The sequence below is a fragment of the Pararge aegeria genome, chromosome 13 (genome assembly GCF_905163445.1).
Source record: "Pararge aegeria chromosome 13, ilParAegt1.1, whole genome shotgun sequence".
Taxonomy (NCBI): domain Eukaryota; kingdom Metazoa; phylum Arthropoda; class Insecta; order Lepidoptera; family Nymphalidae; genus Pararge; species Pararge aegeria.
This window is the reverse complement of record NC_053192.1, coordinates 2,806,914-2,826,254: the sequence shown is the minus strand read 5'-3', so window position 1 is coordinate 2,826,254 and position 19,341 is coordinate 2,806,914. Positions and strand designations below refer to the sequence as shown.

General features: G+C 35.2%; 4 protein-coding genes across 4 annotated transcripts in view; 2 read left to right on the top strand and 2 right to left on the bottom strand.

The window, feature by feature from the left end:
- Positions 1–976: 976 nt before the first annotated feature.
- LOC120628741 (phosphopantothenoylcysteine decarboxylase) lies at positions 977–3,069 on the bottom strand. The gene is made up of 3 exons (XM_039897341.1): positions 2,905–3,069; positions 2,450–2,653; positions 977–1,679 (listed from the first exon to the last, which is right to left on the bottom strand). Exons 1-3 carry the CDS (start codon positions 3,025–3,027, stop codon positions 1,401–1,403), a joined length of 606 nt encoding a protein of 201 aa, XP_039753275.1. The 5' UTR covers positions 3,028–3,069; the 3' UTR covers positions 977–1,400.
- An 871-nt stretch (positions 3,070–3,940) lies between these two features.
- Positions 3,941–19,341, top strand: part of LOC120628649 (GATOR complex protein NPRL2) — a 70,620-nt gene continuing 55,219 nt past the window's right edge. Inside the window, exons 1-3 of the mRNA XM_039897189.1 lie at positions 3,941–4,355; positions 12,368–12,524; positions 14,707–14,833. Coding sequence (XP_039753123.1) covers positions 4,129–4,355; positions 12,368–12,524; positions 14,707–14,833 — 511 coding nt within the window. The 5' untranslated portion in view covers positions 3,941–4,128. The remainder of the gene's footprint in view (positions 4,356–12,367; positions 12,525–14,706; positions 14,834–19,341) is intronic.
- LOC120628652 lies at positions 15,586–18,057 on the top strand. Its single transcript, XM_039897192.1, has 2 exons — positions 15,586–16,054; positions 17,120–18,057. The coding sequence occupies exons 1-2, from the start codon at positions 15,880–15,882 to the stop codon at positions 17,911–17,913; spliced, it is 969 nt and encodes a 322-aa protein (XP_039753126.1). The 5' UTR covers positions 15,586–15,879; the 3' UTR covers positions 17,914–18,057.
- Positions 16,056–18,521, bottom strand: LOC120628651 (protein ANTAGONIST OF LIKE HETEROCHROMATIN PROTEIN 1-like). The gene is made up of 2 exons (XM_039897191.1): positions 18,054–18,521; positions 16,056–16,992 (listed from the first exon to the last, which is right to left on the bottom strand). Exons 1-2 carry the CDS (start codon positions 18,359–18,361, stop codon positions 16,089–16,091), a joined length of 1,212 nt encoding a protein of 403 aa, XP_039753125.1. The 5' UTR covers positions 18,362–18,521; the 3' UTR covers positions 16,056–16,088.

Genomic DNA, 19,341 nt, shown 5'->3' with positions numbered 1-19,341 from the left:
TAAAAACAATGCGCTCACAAACCCAAGGTGCTTTCGTGCACTTATATTTTAATTTGAGCGTTATGTTCTGATTGATACAAATTACAAATTATTTAACACATGAACAATGTTTCAAAGGATGTGTTACTAATAACAGGGTTGTTTTGGAACAATAATAAAAGAAATGCTTTTCAAATGTGAAAACAAATAATTTTAATATGAATATAAAATTCTTAAAGATATGATCATTGTTTAACCTCTTAAACTATATTACAATTGAGTTCTTCAAAAGAAAGTTCAATTCATTTAACATTATGCAACAATTTTAAATGTACGTGTGAAAAAAGCATTGTTTAACTTTGGATTAAAATTCCTTTAATGAAAACAAAATTCAACGTAATGATCAACTAAAGACCACATAAAATATATATAATATTCATTCACATGTACCATTTAAAAAGTTACATTTTCAATTTGTGTAGTTTTATTATAATTAATTATTATAGTAATGTTTCCCACTGTATAGTTATTTTGTATGTGATGTGTACATGGAGAATTATTTTGTTCACTGCATGTATGCTAGCTTAGAAACAGTATTCGTGATGCAATAAAACATACATTTACGATTTTCTTATGTATTTTATTCTGACTCTAATTTCTCTTTTTGTTATCAACTTTTCCCGTAGGGCCATATGGGGCTTCCTCTCTCATAGAGGAGAGTTATGGAGATGAAACTCCCTGCTCCCATGCGAATGGTGGGCTTTTCAAACATGCAACATACTGCAACTCCTAGTGTTTGTTTGTGTTAGTGATATTGGATAGAAGCAGGCGTTACTTTGTGGAAATCCATTATATATTATCAAAATTTAGCTTAATTTTCTATACTCCGCGAAAAGCAGGAGAATCTGTGAGTCATCTTGATGACTTAACAATTATTCATTGTAAAGTCAACATCTCCTGAGGATGCTCCGGTTTTGGAGCGAAACGTGCGTACAGGGTTTATTGCCGAAGATCTGTTTGGTGTGGAGTATAAGGATTGAAGAAATTATAAACTACACCACACAGATTCTCCTGCTTTTCGTGGAGTATAGCAAATTAAGCTTAATTTTGATAATGTGTTAGTGATATTAAACATGGGCTGGCTGCCAATTGTGCACAGTACAGATTTAAAGATTAAGTCTAGATTAGAACCATTAAAATTTAAAGGTGACCTTAACTAGATGAATGGGAATTTAAAATTCTGGTTAATGTTACTCAGATTTCTTAATTTTAAAATTAAATTTAACAAATGCATTTAGGCCACAATGCCAACTTCCGGTTTTTTTAACTATAATAACATCGCAATTCGTCCCTTAGTTCATGCAAGTGAAGCATGAACTTTTGTAATTAAAATTTCACAAACTGACAAATGACTTGTTGTTTTATTTGCACAGCTTTTTTAATTTAAGACTATGGGCTGTAGATTTTATCTTGGTGACAATATCATCTACCTCTGCCATGGCTCCCATACCTGAGTCACCACACATCAGAGTCTTACTTATAGGAGGAATCTCTGTATACCCCCACAGCTTCAATGTTGTCAGCTGTACAGAAGTTATAGGGTGCTCCCACATCCTGGTGTTCATTGCCGGACAGAATAACAAGGGTTTGGATAAGTCCCAGGCTCTCACTGTACTTGTTAGCACATTATCACATATACCCTAAAAGAAACATTGTTTAAATATTGGTTGGAAGCAGCCACAGCCAGTTTGCAGAAGTTTGTGAAATACAACAGACTTTCAAACACCAGACATCAGCAAAGAAGGCATAAGTATTCATTGTAAATCCTTTTTTATTAGATGAATACTTAAATGACTGCAATTTCACTATGTGATTTTTTTAAAACACATTGGTGCATCTTTTTTAAATACACCTATCACTAAACAAAATTAAATTAACATGTCTTAAATAGGAACAGCCTCACAATGTTTTTTGTATAAATTGAAAAATCTCAAAATTTTACTATCCTTTTCCAATCAATATTGAAAGGGAAAGCATTTTAAGTCTAGATTATTATTAAGACCTATCAATTTAGTTTCATTTTCTTTTGTGATTTGTGCAACTGAATTGGCACCTTTATATGGTTAGGCATTGTAACTATTGTAGATTCGAATGGTGGCTGAATAATCTTAGGTAAGTAATACTTATTTGACAGCCTATTTCAATAGTTTGAGGTTGATAGACTGCTTTGAAAAAATTCATTATTATTGTATTATTTGAAGCTACTTTTAAATATTAATTACTTGGAAAGTTTAACCAAAACACAATCAGTAATAAAATAGCATATACTCACATGAATTTAAGATCAAAATTGCTTTTTGCAGTAAAATGTGGTAAATTTATACACAGTTAATAAATGTTTCCTACTAAATTCCACATGGCATGGAAAAAAAATATAGTAAATAGATCAAAATGGTAATTGTTGAATTACCTGGGAAATCTTAGCAAGTGTGTTTGCATCAAGTGGTGCAATGACCATCATATCAGCCCACTTCCCCAGTTCAATGTGAACTACTTCATCCCCTCTTCCCTTCCATTTCTCCCACTCTGTAGCATCATCGATTACAGGAATGGTCGGGGGTAAGTCTGGTGTTTTGAAGAAATGCTTTGCATGTTCTGTGCATACTACTTTTACCTAATAGGAATCAAGAAATTTAAAACATGTAATCCGCCTTTTAAAAAGCTGCATTTTTAGTTTTGTTTGTTTTGATGTTTAAACTAGTACAGTGAGGAAATGATGAGCTAAATGGTTAGAAACCATACCTTCATCATTACGACTGGGGCAATCTAGAAATATTATTTCGCAAACAGCAAATCTTATGTATCATATAGCAGCTTACATTTACATTTCCAAGTGGTTTAAACAAAAGTAAATATTGACCTAACCTCAAAATAATATTCTGGTTCATTCTGATTAATTTCGATTAAACTTTGGACAAGTAAAGGCAATTTTATTGATGCAACGCTGCCAGTAACTCCAATTAATATATTAATTGTATATCCAGACATCTTTTAAAAACAAATATTGTTCTGACTTCTGACATTTACGTGACTTTGTAAGTCCACATTTTTTAAACTGTTTACTGCTTTGGAATCTCGCTTTTTGGAGCCTTTTGATCACAGGTTTTGTCCATAGACCGAGATGGGTTGTCTACGCCTATCTTGGTTTTACCCTCCCTGTTGGGGAAGATCATGCAATGTAGAAGCCTGTCGTGTATTATTCTGTGCTATTTTAAGGCTCCCCGCAATCACGTCAATATTCTGCATAATGATAGTAACATTGACTGTGCAGCGTACGGGGCGTATTGAAGAGTTGAAGTATTGGCATAAAATATTGACAATAATATTGACTGTGTGAAAGCAGCCTTAAATAATTCGACAACCCGTTTCTGTCAAACTTGAGTAGAAACTATGGAGGGTAGAGGTAAGGAGAGTCATCTTATATGGGAGAAAAGTGGAAAAAGTGTCCAGTTGTTGCGCTAAATAACAGTTAAAAAATCCTCCACAATGGCGCTGGTGGATGCACAGGGTATGGTATGAATGTAGCAATCGTAGATGAATTGAAGTATGCCGAGTTAAAAAATTTAATGCCATTATCGACTAAAGTAGTTAATTATTGAGAATTTCAACAACTTACGTTGTACAAAATATTGTGGTAAATATAACCTTACTTCCTTGTATCTCCATACTTCCTTGTTTATTTTTCAAGCCTACTCTAACAATATTTATATTTGGCGCTTCTTTTAAGAGTTACCCTGATGCAAATGTGGCGCCATCCTAATTTAATACATTTTGACGACACTTTTTCATATACACAGATGACTCTCCTTACCTCTACCCTCCATAGTAGAAACTTAAAAAATGACAGTTTCATTCAGATTTTATTTGCCATATTTTGGTCAGTTGATTATATTTTGCGGAGAGAGGCAGTTGTGTGCGTCTTTTTTCTTAACTTTGGTATGACATTTCTTGCGTGTTTCACAAACTTACTTTTAAAATTTTAGTTAAATTAAACTTTTATGTGTTTATGTGCAACCGTTGTGTTTAAATGTGTGAGGTGTCTTTCATGGAATAGGTTATTTTTGTGAATTTGAGTGTAAATTTTTGTTAATGTGTGAAAACGTTGGCTCATTCGTGATGGATGGGAACTCGAAATATTACGAGGGATGCGGGCAGGAAGGCCCTATCCGCTGTATATTTCTCTGCGAGTTCCACCCAACCGCGGGTCCCAGAATAACTTGCCAAGTTCCTGAGAACTATATTTCTAAGGATATTTTCGACACTGTCAGTCATTATATCATTCCTAAAGTACAGCTGCAGAGGTGCACATTGACTGTGTGAGTTTTATCATTGTTTTTTAAAAGGCTTCTGTTTTTATTTTTCCTAACAAATTGCTTGAAGATTGATTACGACTGATGGTAGGTGGCGATCACCTACCATCAGGTGGCATAGCAGTATAAGATGGAAGCGCGTGAGCCACAAAGATTTAAGGATATCTGTGTTTATATATCAGTCTGTAAGTGGCAATGTAGCTCAGTAAAAAAATGTTGGAAATCTGATGGAATCACCATCAAATTTATGATTCCTTAATTCATCAATCACAATCAGCATGCCACCCACTACTGGGAATAACCCTCTGCTCTCATAGGAGAGAGGATTTCCAAGCATAGACCCACCATTCTGTTCCAAAGTAGTTTGGTGGGTTTTTAACAGTTATTATCACATACTACTGATGATAACAAGGACTAATGGCTCATCATGATCTCCAAGGCAAAGTGATTTTGTATTGTCTGTTTACCTACTTACCAAAATGTATATTAAATAACATTTTGGTAAGTAGGTAAACAGACAATACAAAATGTTGAATGCCATATTTAATGTTATTATAGTAAGGTAATGATTAATAATGCATTTTTAATAGATGTTAATTATTTGAAAACTTTTATGACTCTCAATGCATTTAAATACCTCTAATTAATTTCTACTGCAATTACAATTAAGTGGAATCTGTTTGTTATTATAATTTAAAATGCTGATTTAAACTTTACAATCCTCATTCATGAACTTGGCATACCTAAAATCGTAATTTACATTTATAAAATTAAAATGTAAATATAAACTTTGTGATTTCAACTTGCAACTCTGGCCATTAAAGCCTTAGGGCTTTACCAACTAAGCTAGGGCTTTTATACCTCAGATGCAGACATATAATAGTTGCAACAACCTGGCCAACCCTGACATTGATATCTTTCACGATACCCTAGAAAGTTCTGGGAAGAAAATTGTTTGTAAATTAAATATAAATAATCTTAATTATAAATTCTTATTATTTTTAATATTCTAAAGTTAAATAATTAAGTTTTCAATTTTTTTTTTTTAAATTGTTACCGGAGATAACAACGATAATGCTGTATACACCTATAATTGATTATTGTAATGGTACTAGACAGAATTTGTAATTCTAACACATATATATTTATTTCATGAATGTAGTTACAATTAAATGCTGGTGTGTCTTATGAATAAATAAATAAATAAATGAATGAATGTTTTTTAACAGTCTTATAGAAACTTTAGCATCATCTAGTATGAAAGTTTCAATCTACTTTTTCCGAAGGACCATATTACAATAAGAGACTATTAGTCAACTTTTAGTAGGAGTAGAGTTTTTTGTGTCAGAGGTCTGAAGGAAGTGGTTGCCAGCATAGTATGTATTTTCTTAAGGTAAAACTGCCTAATTGATTTCGTCAATCATCATCCACCTATTAATGTCTCACTGCTGGACACAAGCCATAGTACTGAGGGCTAAGAGCAATCGAGAGTGAATTCAGCATCTTTAATCACAGGGTTGAAAACCCTAAACTGTTTCTAATAAGGTTAAAGTTGCATTTGAGTAAAGAATATATAGTGAGACTCAGAAACAGGGCTTCAAAAGGGTCCCATTTGGAGGAGTGCACTCAGTGGTGTGCACAGGGTTTTTGACCAGGGTATGCATAAAGAAGGAAGATGCCATAAAATGGAATCATCAATCATCCTTGGCGTTTATGAATTATACAAAAATTTTAGGGTATGCAGAGCTTTTGTGCATATATGAAGTGCACGCCACTGCTGGTACTCTCAATGAGTAGTAAGATGTTGACTATGCTATGCATATAATAATGAATGTCTATAACTGGGTTTTAACCTAATATTATGAGTGTTTGTCCAGGCCAGTCTACAACTCCTAGGTCCTTATTAGAAAACAGCATAATGCTGGAATATATAGTGTTTTTTAATGCTCTGACCTAAAACCCCTCTATATTGACGGCCGATTGGCGCAGTGGACAGCGACCCTGCTTTCTGAGTCCGAGGCCGTGGGTTTGATTCCCATTACTGGACAATATTTGTGTGATGAACATGAATGTTTTTCAGTGTCTGGGTGTTTATCTATATATTATAAGTAATTATGTATATTATTCATCAGTTATCTTAGTACCCATAACACAAGCTACGCTTACTTTGGGACTAGATGGCGATGTGTGTATTGTCGTAATATATTTATTTATTTGTTTATTTATATTGCGTGGCCTGAGTGCTTTTTTTTATATATTACATTATATACCCATTTATTTTTTCCATTAAGAGTTATTTGGTTACACACCGTTGCCGCCGTCTCCGCTGTCTGAAGAGCGTGTGTTAGGAAATAGGGAATTACAGCACTTTATCTATGATAAACCCGATGATTATATTAAATATATCAACAAATAATAGTTTGTATACTCATTGATAATGTATTGAAAATAGAATAATGGACTTTAGTAAACTGTCAAATAAAAGTATAGGATCTATGGCGGGAGACGCGGGTTTGACAAGTTAGATTGGCGGCAAAGAAAAGTGAGGACGGATTTAAAAATGAATTAATTAAGAGAAGGAGATTAAGTAAAGTATTGTGGATAGAACGTTACAAATTGGGTTGAGATGATTTATAATGGAAACGATACACTTAACGAAATATTGTTGTGGCGAAACAAGTCGTATGTACTGGTGATGGAGTCGTTAAAAGTTGTTGGTACTATGGGTGTACCTGATGTTACATCAGATAAGTATATCTCATCCCTTGGTTTATTTAGGTATCATATATGGAGCCCTAGCATAACTTTATACCGACAGTTTATGTAGCAGAGGTTGCTCTATACAAACAACTTGTTCCAAAAGTCCTGATGTTATAGGTGATAATAGTAGTTATGTTTTACCTGTCTTAAAATATGTCTTGTATCAAAGGGCCTAGCGTTATTGCATATGACAATGTTGTAATTGTGTTGATAAGTTGTTTTAATTGATTGAATAAAAGAGCAACTGTAGAGTTTCTTGCCAGTGGTCTTCTCTGCCGAAGACAGCATTCCGAACTGGTAGTAGAGTCATTTGAAGGTAACAAGTAATATGAATTATAGAGATGCTTAATATACAGTATTAGAGTCAGTCCAGTTGTTTTATTTCACTCCTTGGGAAGTCAGGTTTATAGAGTACAGACCCACAACACTGCTCTAAAGCAGGTTGGTGGGCTTTAAAGATTTCTTTTAGAAAATGAATACTTTAATAGGAAGGAAGAATAATAGTTATGAGAATAAATGATTACTGATAAGAAACTAGGTATTTAGCTTCAATAATACTGTTAATTAATGAAAGATCTAAGTGCCATCCTGAACATTGTGGGTATTGCAGTGAATATCTGAATACATGGGCCCTCCCATATCTTTATATTTTTTTAGCATCAGAAGTGGGATCCTATTCATGTCCAATTTATGCCTTTCTCTAATGCAGATTTACTTTTTTTAGAACCATCCCGTCAAATGTGGACATAATAAAGAATTTGATGTTTTTGATGATGCCTCAACTTTTTGCTGCTATGTGCTAAAACAGAAACACTCTGGAGACAAAGCACCATGCTTGTTGAAATTCTATTTAAGGATATGTGGTCCGGGGAACCAATTAATAACCATCCCGGCAAATGTGGATATAGTACATGGTTTGATGTTTTTGATGAAGTCTAACTAATAGCTGGTATGTGCTAAAACAGAAACACTCTGGAGACAGAGCACCAGACTTGGTAAAATTCCATTGAAGGATATGTGGTTTGGGGAACCAATTGATGTGATATTTTTATTTATTTTATCTTTTTGTGATTTCTACTTTTGAAAGATAGTACTTATTACCTGAAACTGATATGGACTAGTGGCTCTTTGTATATTTTGCTGAAATGATTAAGTCCAAAATATAATTGATTTAAGTTTGTTTGTGAAAACCAACAAGACAAGTTGGCCAAACAGAATGTGTAATAAGTTTGATAAATTTGAATTATCAAGTTTTATTTAACCAGTCTGGTTAGACAAATAGAATTTATGTTAGGTTTTATTTTATTAGTCTGTCCAGGTTAAAATAAATTAACTGGTCAGGTTAGCCGAACGTAATGTGTAATAGATTTTTCTTATAATTCTTATTTATTTCATACAAGCTTTCAAGTTTAAATTAAGCAACTAGTCAGGTTAGCCAAATTGAATGTGTGTTAATTTTTAATTTATGTTTGTGTGCTCAGTTTTCAATAATTACCTAGTCAGGTTAGCCGAGCTGTTAACTTTTATTAAGGAACTTTTCTATGTACTTCGAGATCGAAGTACTTGTCAGGAAAGCCGAGATAGGAGAGATTATGTAAATTATTCAGAACATATAAAAGAATACACATAAAACAAAACAAAACAAAACAAAAAAAAAAAAAATTTTGTTGGTAGAATAGAATAGAATATGATTATGTATCAGAACAATACATATAGGGAAAATTACTACTGAATAGCTAAATGAAATAGTTTATATGTTGGGTTGTGTGAAGAAAAGTATTAGGAGTCAGCTTAAATGTTGTGGGTTAGGTTAGGTTAGAGATCTTTCAGTATGATGTTGAGAGAAGTTCTTAAAAATGATATAAATAAAATACAATTATGTATAAACAAAATAATGTTGCTGCTGCAAAGGAAAATATATTAGTTGCATTATAAATAATTAGATTATATTCTGTTAAACAGGTGGTTTAATTGATGTTTAGATTGAAATAATCTTTGAATAATAGAAATAACAATTAAACATAAACCTTGGCTTTTATGATGAGATGATAAAAAAAAAGATGTAAACTAATAGAAATAATTCCATCTTAGCGTTTTTATATTAATTTATTTATATTTATCTTATATATTACTTGACTTGGACAGTGGAAAAAATATGAATATCACCAGTGGGTGATGATGTTATTGATATCACTTGAGAGTGATGATGTTGTTGATATCACCAGTGGGTGATGATGTTATTGATATCACTTGAGAGTGATGATGTTGTTGATATCACCAGTGGGTGATGACGTTATTGATATCACTTGAGAGTGATGATGTTGTTGATATCACCAGTGGGTGTTGGTGTTTTGGTATATATTGGATTGACTATTAGACTGTACCGATTGCATCTGTGACTAAATGAGACTAACAATGTTAATGACAGAATTTATGGGAAATACAATTACCTGTGTGGATATTTTGATAAAGTTGGACTAGAGGCAAAAGGATAAATTGTTTGAGATTTATATTGAGATGGAAATATTTGGATTGTGATTGTACATGTTAAAATGTACAAGATAAATGAAAATGAGTATTTTTGATTTACATTGTTGAAAATTAATCATTTTACTTTATTAGAAGTATTATATTGTTGTAATATGTAAAATGGTGTGGAATTTTAATGAAATAATTTTTTTTTGGTCTCTTTCACTTTAATTATAAAATGTTATGATTATGCCTATCTTTTGATAAAATATTGTTTACAGTTTATTGATAAAAGTGTATACAGAATGTAACTGATTTGATGATTTTTTATGCTTATATACCATGAACTAATTTTATAGAGGTGTACATAAGATGATGTATTTATAAGGATGTTCTTTGAACCTAAAGACTTATGATACAATACATATACCTAAAAAGAATAACCCTATGTACTTCGAGAACGAAGTACTTGTCAGAATGGCCGTGTTAGGAAATAGGGAATTACAGCACTTTATCTATGATAAACCCGATGATTATATTAAATATATCAACAAATAATAGTTTGTATACTCATTGATAATGTATTGAAAATAGAATAATGGACTTTAGTAAACTGTCAAATAAAAGTATAGGATCTATGGCGGGAGACGCGGGTTTGACAAGTTAGATTGGCGGCAAAGAAAAGTGAGGACGGATTTAAAAATGAATTAATTAAGAGAAGGAGATTAAGTAAAGTATTGTGGATAGAACGTTACAAATTGGGTTGAGATGATTTATAATGGAAACGATACACTTAACGAAATATTGTTGTGGCGAAACAAGTCGTATGTACTGGTGATGGAGTCGTTAAAAGTTGTTGGTACTATGGGTGTACCTGATGTTACATCAGATAAGTATATCTCATCCCTTGGTTTATTTAGGTATCATATATGGAGCCCTAGCATAACTTTATACCGACAGTTTATGTAGCAGAGGTTGCTCTATACAAACAACTTGTTCCAAAAGTCCTGATGTTATAGGTGATAATAGTAGTTATGTTTTACCTGTCTTAAAATATGTCTTGTATCAAAGGGCCTAGCGTTATTGCATATGACAATGTTGTAATTGTGTTGATAAGTTGTTTTAATTGATTGAATAAAAGAGCAACTGTAGAGTTTCTTGCCAGTGGTCTTCTCTGCCGAAGACAGCATTCCGAACTGGTAGTAGAGTCATTTGAAGGTAACAAGTAATATGAATTATAGAGATGCTTAATATACAGTATTAGAGTCAGTCCAGTTGTTTTATTTCACTCCTTGGGAAGTCAGGTTTATAGAGTACAGACCCACAACACTGCTCTAAAGCAGGTTGGTGGGCTTTAAAGATTTCTTTTAGAAAATGAATACTTTAATAGGAAGGAAGAATAATAGTTATGAGAATAAATGATTACTGATAAGAAACTAGGTATTTAGCTTCAATAATACTGTTAATTAATGAAAGATCTAAGTGCCATCCTGAACATTGTGGGTATTGCAGTGAATATCTGAATACATGGGCCCTCCCATATCTTTATATTTTTTTAGCACGTGCTTGCCTTTGTGCTTAAATAAGATGTACCTATCGCCTAAACGCTATTTGGGTTTGGTTCACCCAAAGACGTCATCATCATACTATCAACCCATTATCGCCCACTGCAGAGCACGGGTCTCCTCCCACAGTGAGAATTTAAGGCGGCAACCACGCTGGCCCAGAGCGGAATGGTGGAATTCACACACCTTTGAGAACATTATGGAGAGCTCTCAGGCATGCAGATTTCCTCACGATGTTTTCCTTCACCGTTGAAGCAAGGAATATTTAAATTGCAAAAAACGCACATAACTTAGAAATGTTAGAGGTGAGCGCCGGGATTAGAACTCGCTCCCTCGAAAGTGAAGTCGAAGTCTTACCCATTGGGTTATTACCGCTAGTGAAAGAAGTAAAGAAGTAATCATGATAAAATTTGGTATATTGTTTATATATGTAGTTTTTATCTCATGGATCGACATAAGATACCTTATATGCCAAAACATGCGATTAAAAAAAAAAAAAACGAAATATAGGTATATAAGTCATAGTCATGTTTATTTATTATCACAAGAACATTATGAGTGCGAGTCTATTTATTTGTATAGATCAGGGGTCCCCTACATTATTAAGCTAGCGGCACACTTACAAGTGACGAAATTTTTAACGGCGCCTGCGCTCTTACGTCATCATCATCATCATCAAAGCTCTACAGCCCTGGGTCAACAATATTTCTCCATTTGAGGCGGTCAGAAGCTGCTTCTTTCCAGCTCCGAACTCCCAGATCCCTCATATCCCTTTCAACTCCATCACTCCACCGACCCCTAGGTCGTCCTCGGCCTCTACGCCCCTCCAAAGTGCCCTTCATCAAACTCTTTGGGGCTCTCGTGCCTTCCATGCGTCGCGCCCCAACCTAGATAGTTAAAATAGTTATTTACTTGTTAGTTAGGCGGATAGGCGTAAAAAAAAACATTTTTATTATAAAACGACTAAAACCAAAAAAAAATAAGAAAAATAAGACTACCACATCAATGGGATGGCTGAGCTTTGTGTATCTCCACACAGTTCACAAGCCGTGACGCTGCTTCACAAAGACTATCCAAAAAGTATTTTTCTTGATTTTTTGTAAGTGCAGAAGGAGCGCTCTGATGGCCGCGACGCATAATAAAGTCTGTACTTTATATGGCGCCCAGGTTGCGAAGTCCCGGTATACATGAATTATTTAAGTCATTGATAATTCTGCTCCACAGCACACTGTTGGGATCCAAAATCCTGGGCTTTCCTGTGCGGATAGACAACAAAAAGTATGCACGCAACGCATACTACTTCAACCTGTGCTTTGTGTGTGACGCCTGGGCCCGAACTGTGCACTTGGAGCCACTTGTCAAAAAGCTTACAGAATATCTAGTGAGTATAATTACTATTACGCTTTTAAAAGCCACCATGAAGGCCACTCATTTAATCTTATACTAATTTATAAAAGTGAAGAGTTGGTTTGTTTACTTGAACGCGATGATCTCACGTGTTCAAGTAAACAGACAAAGTGATAGATCGGTGATAGCACAGTGGTTACGACTTCGGGGGGCCCAGGTCGAAACCCAGCACGCACCTCTCACTTTTCTGAGTTATGTACGTTTTTAAGTAATAAAAAAATATCACTTGCTTAAACCGTTAAGAAAAACATCTTGAGGAAACCTGCATGCCTGAGAGTTCTTCATAGTGTTCTCAACGGTCTGTGAAGTCCACCAATCCGCACTGGGCCAGCGTGGTGGACTTCTGCCTAAATCCTTTTCATTGTGGCAGGAGACCCGTGCCCTGTAGTGTTAATGGGTTATGATGATGATCTCAGGAATTACTGGTCTGACTTGAAAAATTTTTTTTTCGAGGATAGCCATTTATCGAGGATAGGTTATATTATTATACATCATCACCCTCAATAAAAGGTCAATAAAAGTATAGCACCTATGAGATGGTGATAACAAAAAAAAAATTACCCGGCCAAGTTTGTTGTGGGCTCTTCTTAGACCAGGGCGCGTTTGGAACCCTCGTAGCTTTAGGTTTAAGTTGGCGAACGAAGTTATCACCATCCCCTTACAATTATGTAAACATTTATGTATGAACGCTTCATAAGTGCCTGTGATATGCCTACATGAATAAAGAAATTTTGAATTTGAAAAATGTTTTAAAAATCGGGGGGTTTTTTATTAGAGCTTCCGCTGCGTAAACGGTTAAAGTTTCGATAAAATTGTGTTCGACAAAGGTGTTTCCCTTTAAAAGTATGTCTATCTTTTAAGATTGACTTATACGCAGACGCCGCGAGGGACCGTTAGTTTTTTTTATATTTGTGCCATGCGGTGACGGCAGATGATAATAGCACCCACCCGACGGCGACACCCACGACGGGCGATTGGCGCAGTGGGCAGCGACCCTGCTTTCTGATTCCAAGGCCGTGAGTTCGATTCCCACAACTGGAAAATGTTTGTGTGATTAACAGGAATGTTTTTCAGTGTCTGGGTGTTTATATATATTTTATAAGTATTTATGTTATATATGTATAAAAGAAAGTTGTGAGTTGGACAGTAAAAAGGCATATTAGCCTTTTTTACTTAGAAAAATGGAGGTCCTATGTTCAACTTTTAGCTAAAGCTAAATTGGACTGGGCTTTCCAACCTGGTAGGCCGTAGAAAGCAAAGAGATACGCGCCGCCAGGCGCTTCTTTCATATAAAAAAAAAAACGACAATAGTAATTTCATTCTACCGCCCGTGAATTTATTGATTTGCCAAAAAAAAAATAGCTTAGCTTTAGCTTTGAAAAATTGTGTGGTGATCACCCAATAATCACATTGCTAGGATTTATTTAATTAAATTATATTTGGATTATTTTATTTAATTATACTCTTAATTTGCACACAAAAAAAAATACAGAAGCAGTATACAAAACACAGACAGAAGCAGTATACAAAAGGCGGCCTTATCGCTTAGTAGCGATCTCTTTCAGGAAACCTTAGGATAGGTTAAATAAAAGGATAACAGACTGCAGGTTGTGCAGAGTAAAAAAAAATACATACTAATATCTACATACTAATACTTGAACTAGATTACACAAATAAAATAATACATAATATAATAAGTATAAAAAAATACTAATAAACTAATATATACTTTAACATATCATAAATACATTAATAACAGTAAATACTACAGGTGGTTACAGGTCGTCTTTAATGAAAACTATAGTGATTTTTGTCAGATTAAGACTGCCTTATGTCGATTGGGAGCGCATTCCACAGCGCTGGGATATGGGTTAGTTAAATTTTTATTAATACTTAACGGTTTGTTATTTTTTTTTTAGTGAAAATGTGAGTATTTTATTCTTTGTGCCTATCTACCTATGTGCCAGTAGGCAGGTACTTATCTATTTCAATAAGCTAGACTAATTTCTAAAGTTGTTTATGTGCCGTGGAATTAAAAGGTTGCGAACCCCTGGTCTAAAGATTTTATTGAAACACACACGTCATATTAGTTTTAGTAGATAAGTCAAAACTAGCCAAATAATCAGTGATGATTAATTCAGGCAATCCTTTTCTAGTTATCAATGGAGCTAGAAACGGAGTGGCTGTCAAAGCAGTCGTTGTCTGGTGACGCGAAGGACCTTAGCGGGTTAATGAGACAGGTTCTACATGACATAAACAGTCGAAGAATGTGCACGCTCACTGGTAAGAGAATCAGATAATCTTTACATAGTATAACACGAAGTCGCGACCGCTGGTTGTACGTTTAGATCTTTTAAACTTGTCCATGCATCGTCTGCCTCACTGCTGAGGGTCGTGATCCTTGCCACGGATACCATCTTGACTTGTCTGCTTCATGGTGCGAGTTTCATCTGCCCAACGAATAGGGCTTCATCATCTCGGACGTTTTCTTCCACTTTGCCCGTTACAAACAGTTTTTAATAAATTAATAAATATACTACGACAAAACACACATCGCCATCTAGCCCCTAAGTAAGCTTAAACTTGCGTTATGGGTACTAAGATACTGATGAATATTTTTATGAATAACTAGCTGTACCCTGCCATGCTTCGCTGTGGCACATTGTGATTGAATGGTTGAGAAAAATAGATTAAAACAATCTTTGATTCGTATTATAATATCATGCTAATATTCTGCTCGATCGGCGCAGAACTTTTTGAGTTTTTGAAGCGCACTCACACCAACATAACATTTTTATTTATATAGATATACATTAATACTTATAATATCCAAATAAACACCCAGACACGGAACGACATTCATCACACAAACATTTTCCACTTGTGGGAATCAAACCCACAGCCTTGACTTGGCAAGCAGGGTCGCTGCCCACTGCGCCAATCGGCCGTCAATTTCTCCTGGGTTTCCTGGAAAACCAGGAGAAATTGATGTTTTAAATATTCCAAAGTTGTCCAAAATGTTCAAAGGTCTTAGGCCTCTTTTCCATTACACGGTTTCTCGCCGTGAAAATCTACGGTTAATTCGCCGCGTGTAGGCACGGTCGTCAGTGTGGTATGGATCACTATATGAGCTTGTCGACATGCACGGTGGCGCCAAGGCACGGCGCCGCGGCCGCGTGCGCCGTGACTGCCCCTCGGCGCGCCGCGTCTACGCACGGCGTGATTTTCACCAGTGTTGTATGGCAGTCTATCGGGGTGTGTCGACGGTGCCGGACGTACGCACGGATTCGTGACCGCTTATATACGCTGTTTCGCGATTTTATTATAAAATGAACATAAATCAAGAATTATTAATTACGTTGATTCAAGAAAGGCCTGTAATATGGGATAAGACCATCGACGATTATAAAAATAAGCGGCTTAAATATGATTCCTGGAAAGAAATATTTATTCATTTCCAGCCCACATTTGAAGATTTAAGTGGTGATGAGAAAAACAAGTTTGGTAAGTTACAGATATTTAATTATTAACTTTTTACTTATGCATAGTTGTTTTGATAGGAGAGGCGACCTTCGTTAGATACAAAATATTGTGCAAATCTGTTGCGAACTTCATTAGCCGCCAAACTTCCGCGAACTGCATTCGTGATAGGTAACTGGATTAGTTCCGATTCTGAATCAAGGGTGGACTCATTTTCACTCGCATTGTGAAACTGAAAGTTTTCCTGCTTATGTATAAAATTTTGCAAAACACAACATGTTTTCACAATATCAACTGCCAAATCGATGGACACATTCATTGGCCGGTGAAAAATTCGCCATTTATTGGATAAAATGCCAAACGCACATTCAACAAATCTTCGCGCTCTTGTGAGTCTGTAGTTAAATGTACGTTTTAATTGATCAAGCTGATGACCACCAAATGGACGAAGCAAGTGATAATGCAAAGCAAAGGCTTCGTCCGCAACGAACACATATGGCAAATCGTAGTCAATTCCAGGCAAACGTGTTGCATCGGGTAGATTTAATCCGTTGTTTGTTAAATTTTTCCAAAATGGGGTCTCTTTAAACACACTGGAATCACACTCCTTTCCGTAGGCGCCAACGTCAACAAATATAAAGTTGTAATCGCTATCTACTACTGCCATCAAAACTATAGAAAAAAAATGTTTGTAATTTAAAAACATCGAGCCACTATCAATTGGCTTAATAAGTCTGATGTGTTTTCCATCGACCGCTCCTAAGCACAGCGGGAAGTTGGAAGATTCTTGAAATTTGCTTGCAATGTGTAGCCAGTCTTCTTTAGATGGCATTTTCATATATTCTTTATACAGTTCTAACCAAATGTAGTGGCATACTTCACGTACGATGCAACTTATGGTTTTTATTCCAATTCTATAGCTGTAGTATAGGTCAGTAAAGGTATCTCCTGTTGCTAGATACCTGAAATATAAAACAAAACGGTTCAGGTTCAAATACTAAAACCCCATTTTAGGTCGGGGTCGATTCAGTTTAGGTCGGGGGTTTTCATAAATTTTGAATTTAATAATTATTATTTATTTATTTTCAGGGCAAATGGTGATGAAGAAGTGGACCAATATGAAAGATAGCTGGATAAAATATGACAAAAAAATTAATGAATGTAAGTCTGGTTCTTCAGCAAAAAAAATAAGAAAATATATGTTCTATGATGAAATGATGTTCCTAAAAAAAAATGTTGAGCATCGCAAGACCGATTCTAACATGACTGAACATGTTCATGATTCTAGCCTCAGTAATGAAAATTTTGATAGTGCAGTCCCGAATCAATCAAGCTCGGGATACACTGAACGGAGTGAGACGCAAAGGGCTAAAAAAAAAAGAAAAAATGAACTAAGTGAAGTTGACATTAGGTTTATGAAGTTTATGGATTCAGCAGAACGAGATGAGAAAAAGAAAAGCCGTAGTATGAACTTTTTTATGGGAATCGCTGATACAGTTGACAAGTTCAGTGATGAAAATATGATAGACTTTCAGTTTCAAGTAATTTCAATAATTAAAAATATTCAACAAAGACAGTGTACTCAGTATATACCTACATCAAGAAACCAATGGGATCAAGGCCATCAAGGATATTTAAGTGGTACAGCATCCTCAAATGCGCAATCGTCAACATATGGATATTCTACAGCTGCTAGATCGAGCTATGGAATAAGTCGTCCACAGACGTCTTCTCATGATTTTGGACACGGTTCTGGTTTAGAGCCAATCCACTACCGACCCGAATCACAATTATCTGTACATAGTGTAAATGCGGAAAGTATCTCGGCAGATTCTCAAGTTTCTATTGAAGACGAATTCGATTTTAGTACCGCACTTGAGTAGCATTTTCAGCGTAGTGTATTTTTTGATTTACTTGTTCTTAAATTAATAATTATTAAAATTCAATTACATGTAATAATTTTGTTTGTGTGCAATAAACAATTTTAAACTAAAATATGTCATTTAATTTTGTACCTACTTACCTCAGAGTTACAGCCAATCTTTCTGCGGGCGATATACTCTCTCGCATAAAAGTATCTTGATGTTTTAGTTCCTGGGATAATTTTTGGAGCAAGTTGTCGAATGTAGTTTTCTGCATTCTAAAATAATTGTAAAACTTGTCTTCATCTTCTCTCAATTGATTCTTGACAAGTGTATGAAACGCGCCATATTCCTCCCTTTTTTCTAAAATCGGATGTATCCAAAACCTTACTTCCCTTTTTTTTTCTATTTTCTTTTTCCTATATATGTAATAAGCAACTATAATCTTTTTTTTCGTAAGAAAATTCATGACGCAGCACGTCCTACACAGCCCGAGTAAAAAGCGCTACTAGCCAGTACTTACCAATGTCTCGCGCGGTGATTTTGCCGTATCATGTACAAGCTAGCACGTTTTTTCAACCGTACGGCTTACACACCGTACGTTTGAACAACCGTGTAATGGAAAAGATGCCTTAGGGAAGTCGTCGATAGCCTGGTGGAACTTTTTAGTTGTTTTAGGATCTTTTAAACTACGCAACGGATATTAATGCAGTATTCGGCAATCATCGTCATCATTAATCCATTATTGGGCACTACAGGGCACTTTTAGAATAAGAAGGGTTTAGGCCACAACGTAGTCACAGTGTGCGGATTAGTAAATCACGACATGCAGGACCTTAAGATGTTTTCCGTTACCGTCAAAGCGAATTATATTTAATTGCTTAAGACTCGCGTAACTTCGAAAGTTTAGAGGTGCGTTGGGCTTGAAATCGGTCCCCCCGTAAGTTAAAGCTACAGCAAAGCTATCACGGGCACAAGACAAACATTATATCCCCCGACAAGGGATATAATTGACGTGCCCACCTGCTGAAGCACGGGGACTGGAATAGGAAAAGTTTACCCCCGTTTATTTTTACACATACATTATTTAAATATTATTTCCGCTTGTGCGTCAGTGCTCTGAGAGTTGATAAAGCTGTGGAAAAATTTTTTATCCTTTCCCCGGGCATATAATAGTCTCCTGCCCTTGCTAGCCGTGCGGAGAGCTTTCACCGTACTTACGTATGTACGTACGTCTGTGCTTTGGTACTGTAGTCAAAATTCATCAAAGGCCAGCGATGTTTTTTTTCCCGTTTTCATAATATATCTCCCTCCATTTACCTCAGACTTTCTTTGATTAGTTAGTTCGATATCTTAAAAGGATATTCTGTCAAAACAGAAGCCATAACTATTAACCTTATTCGTTTATTGGAAATTGTATATTTGGTTTATTTCCTCCCATGAAAATTT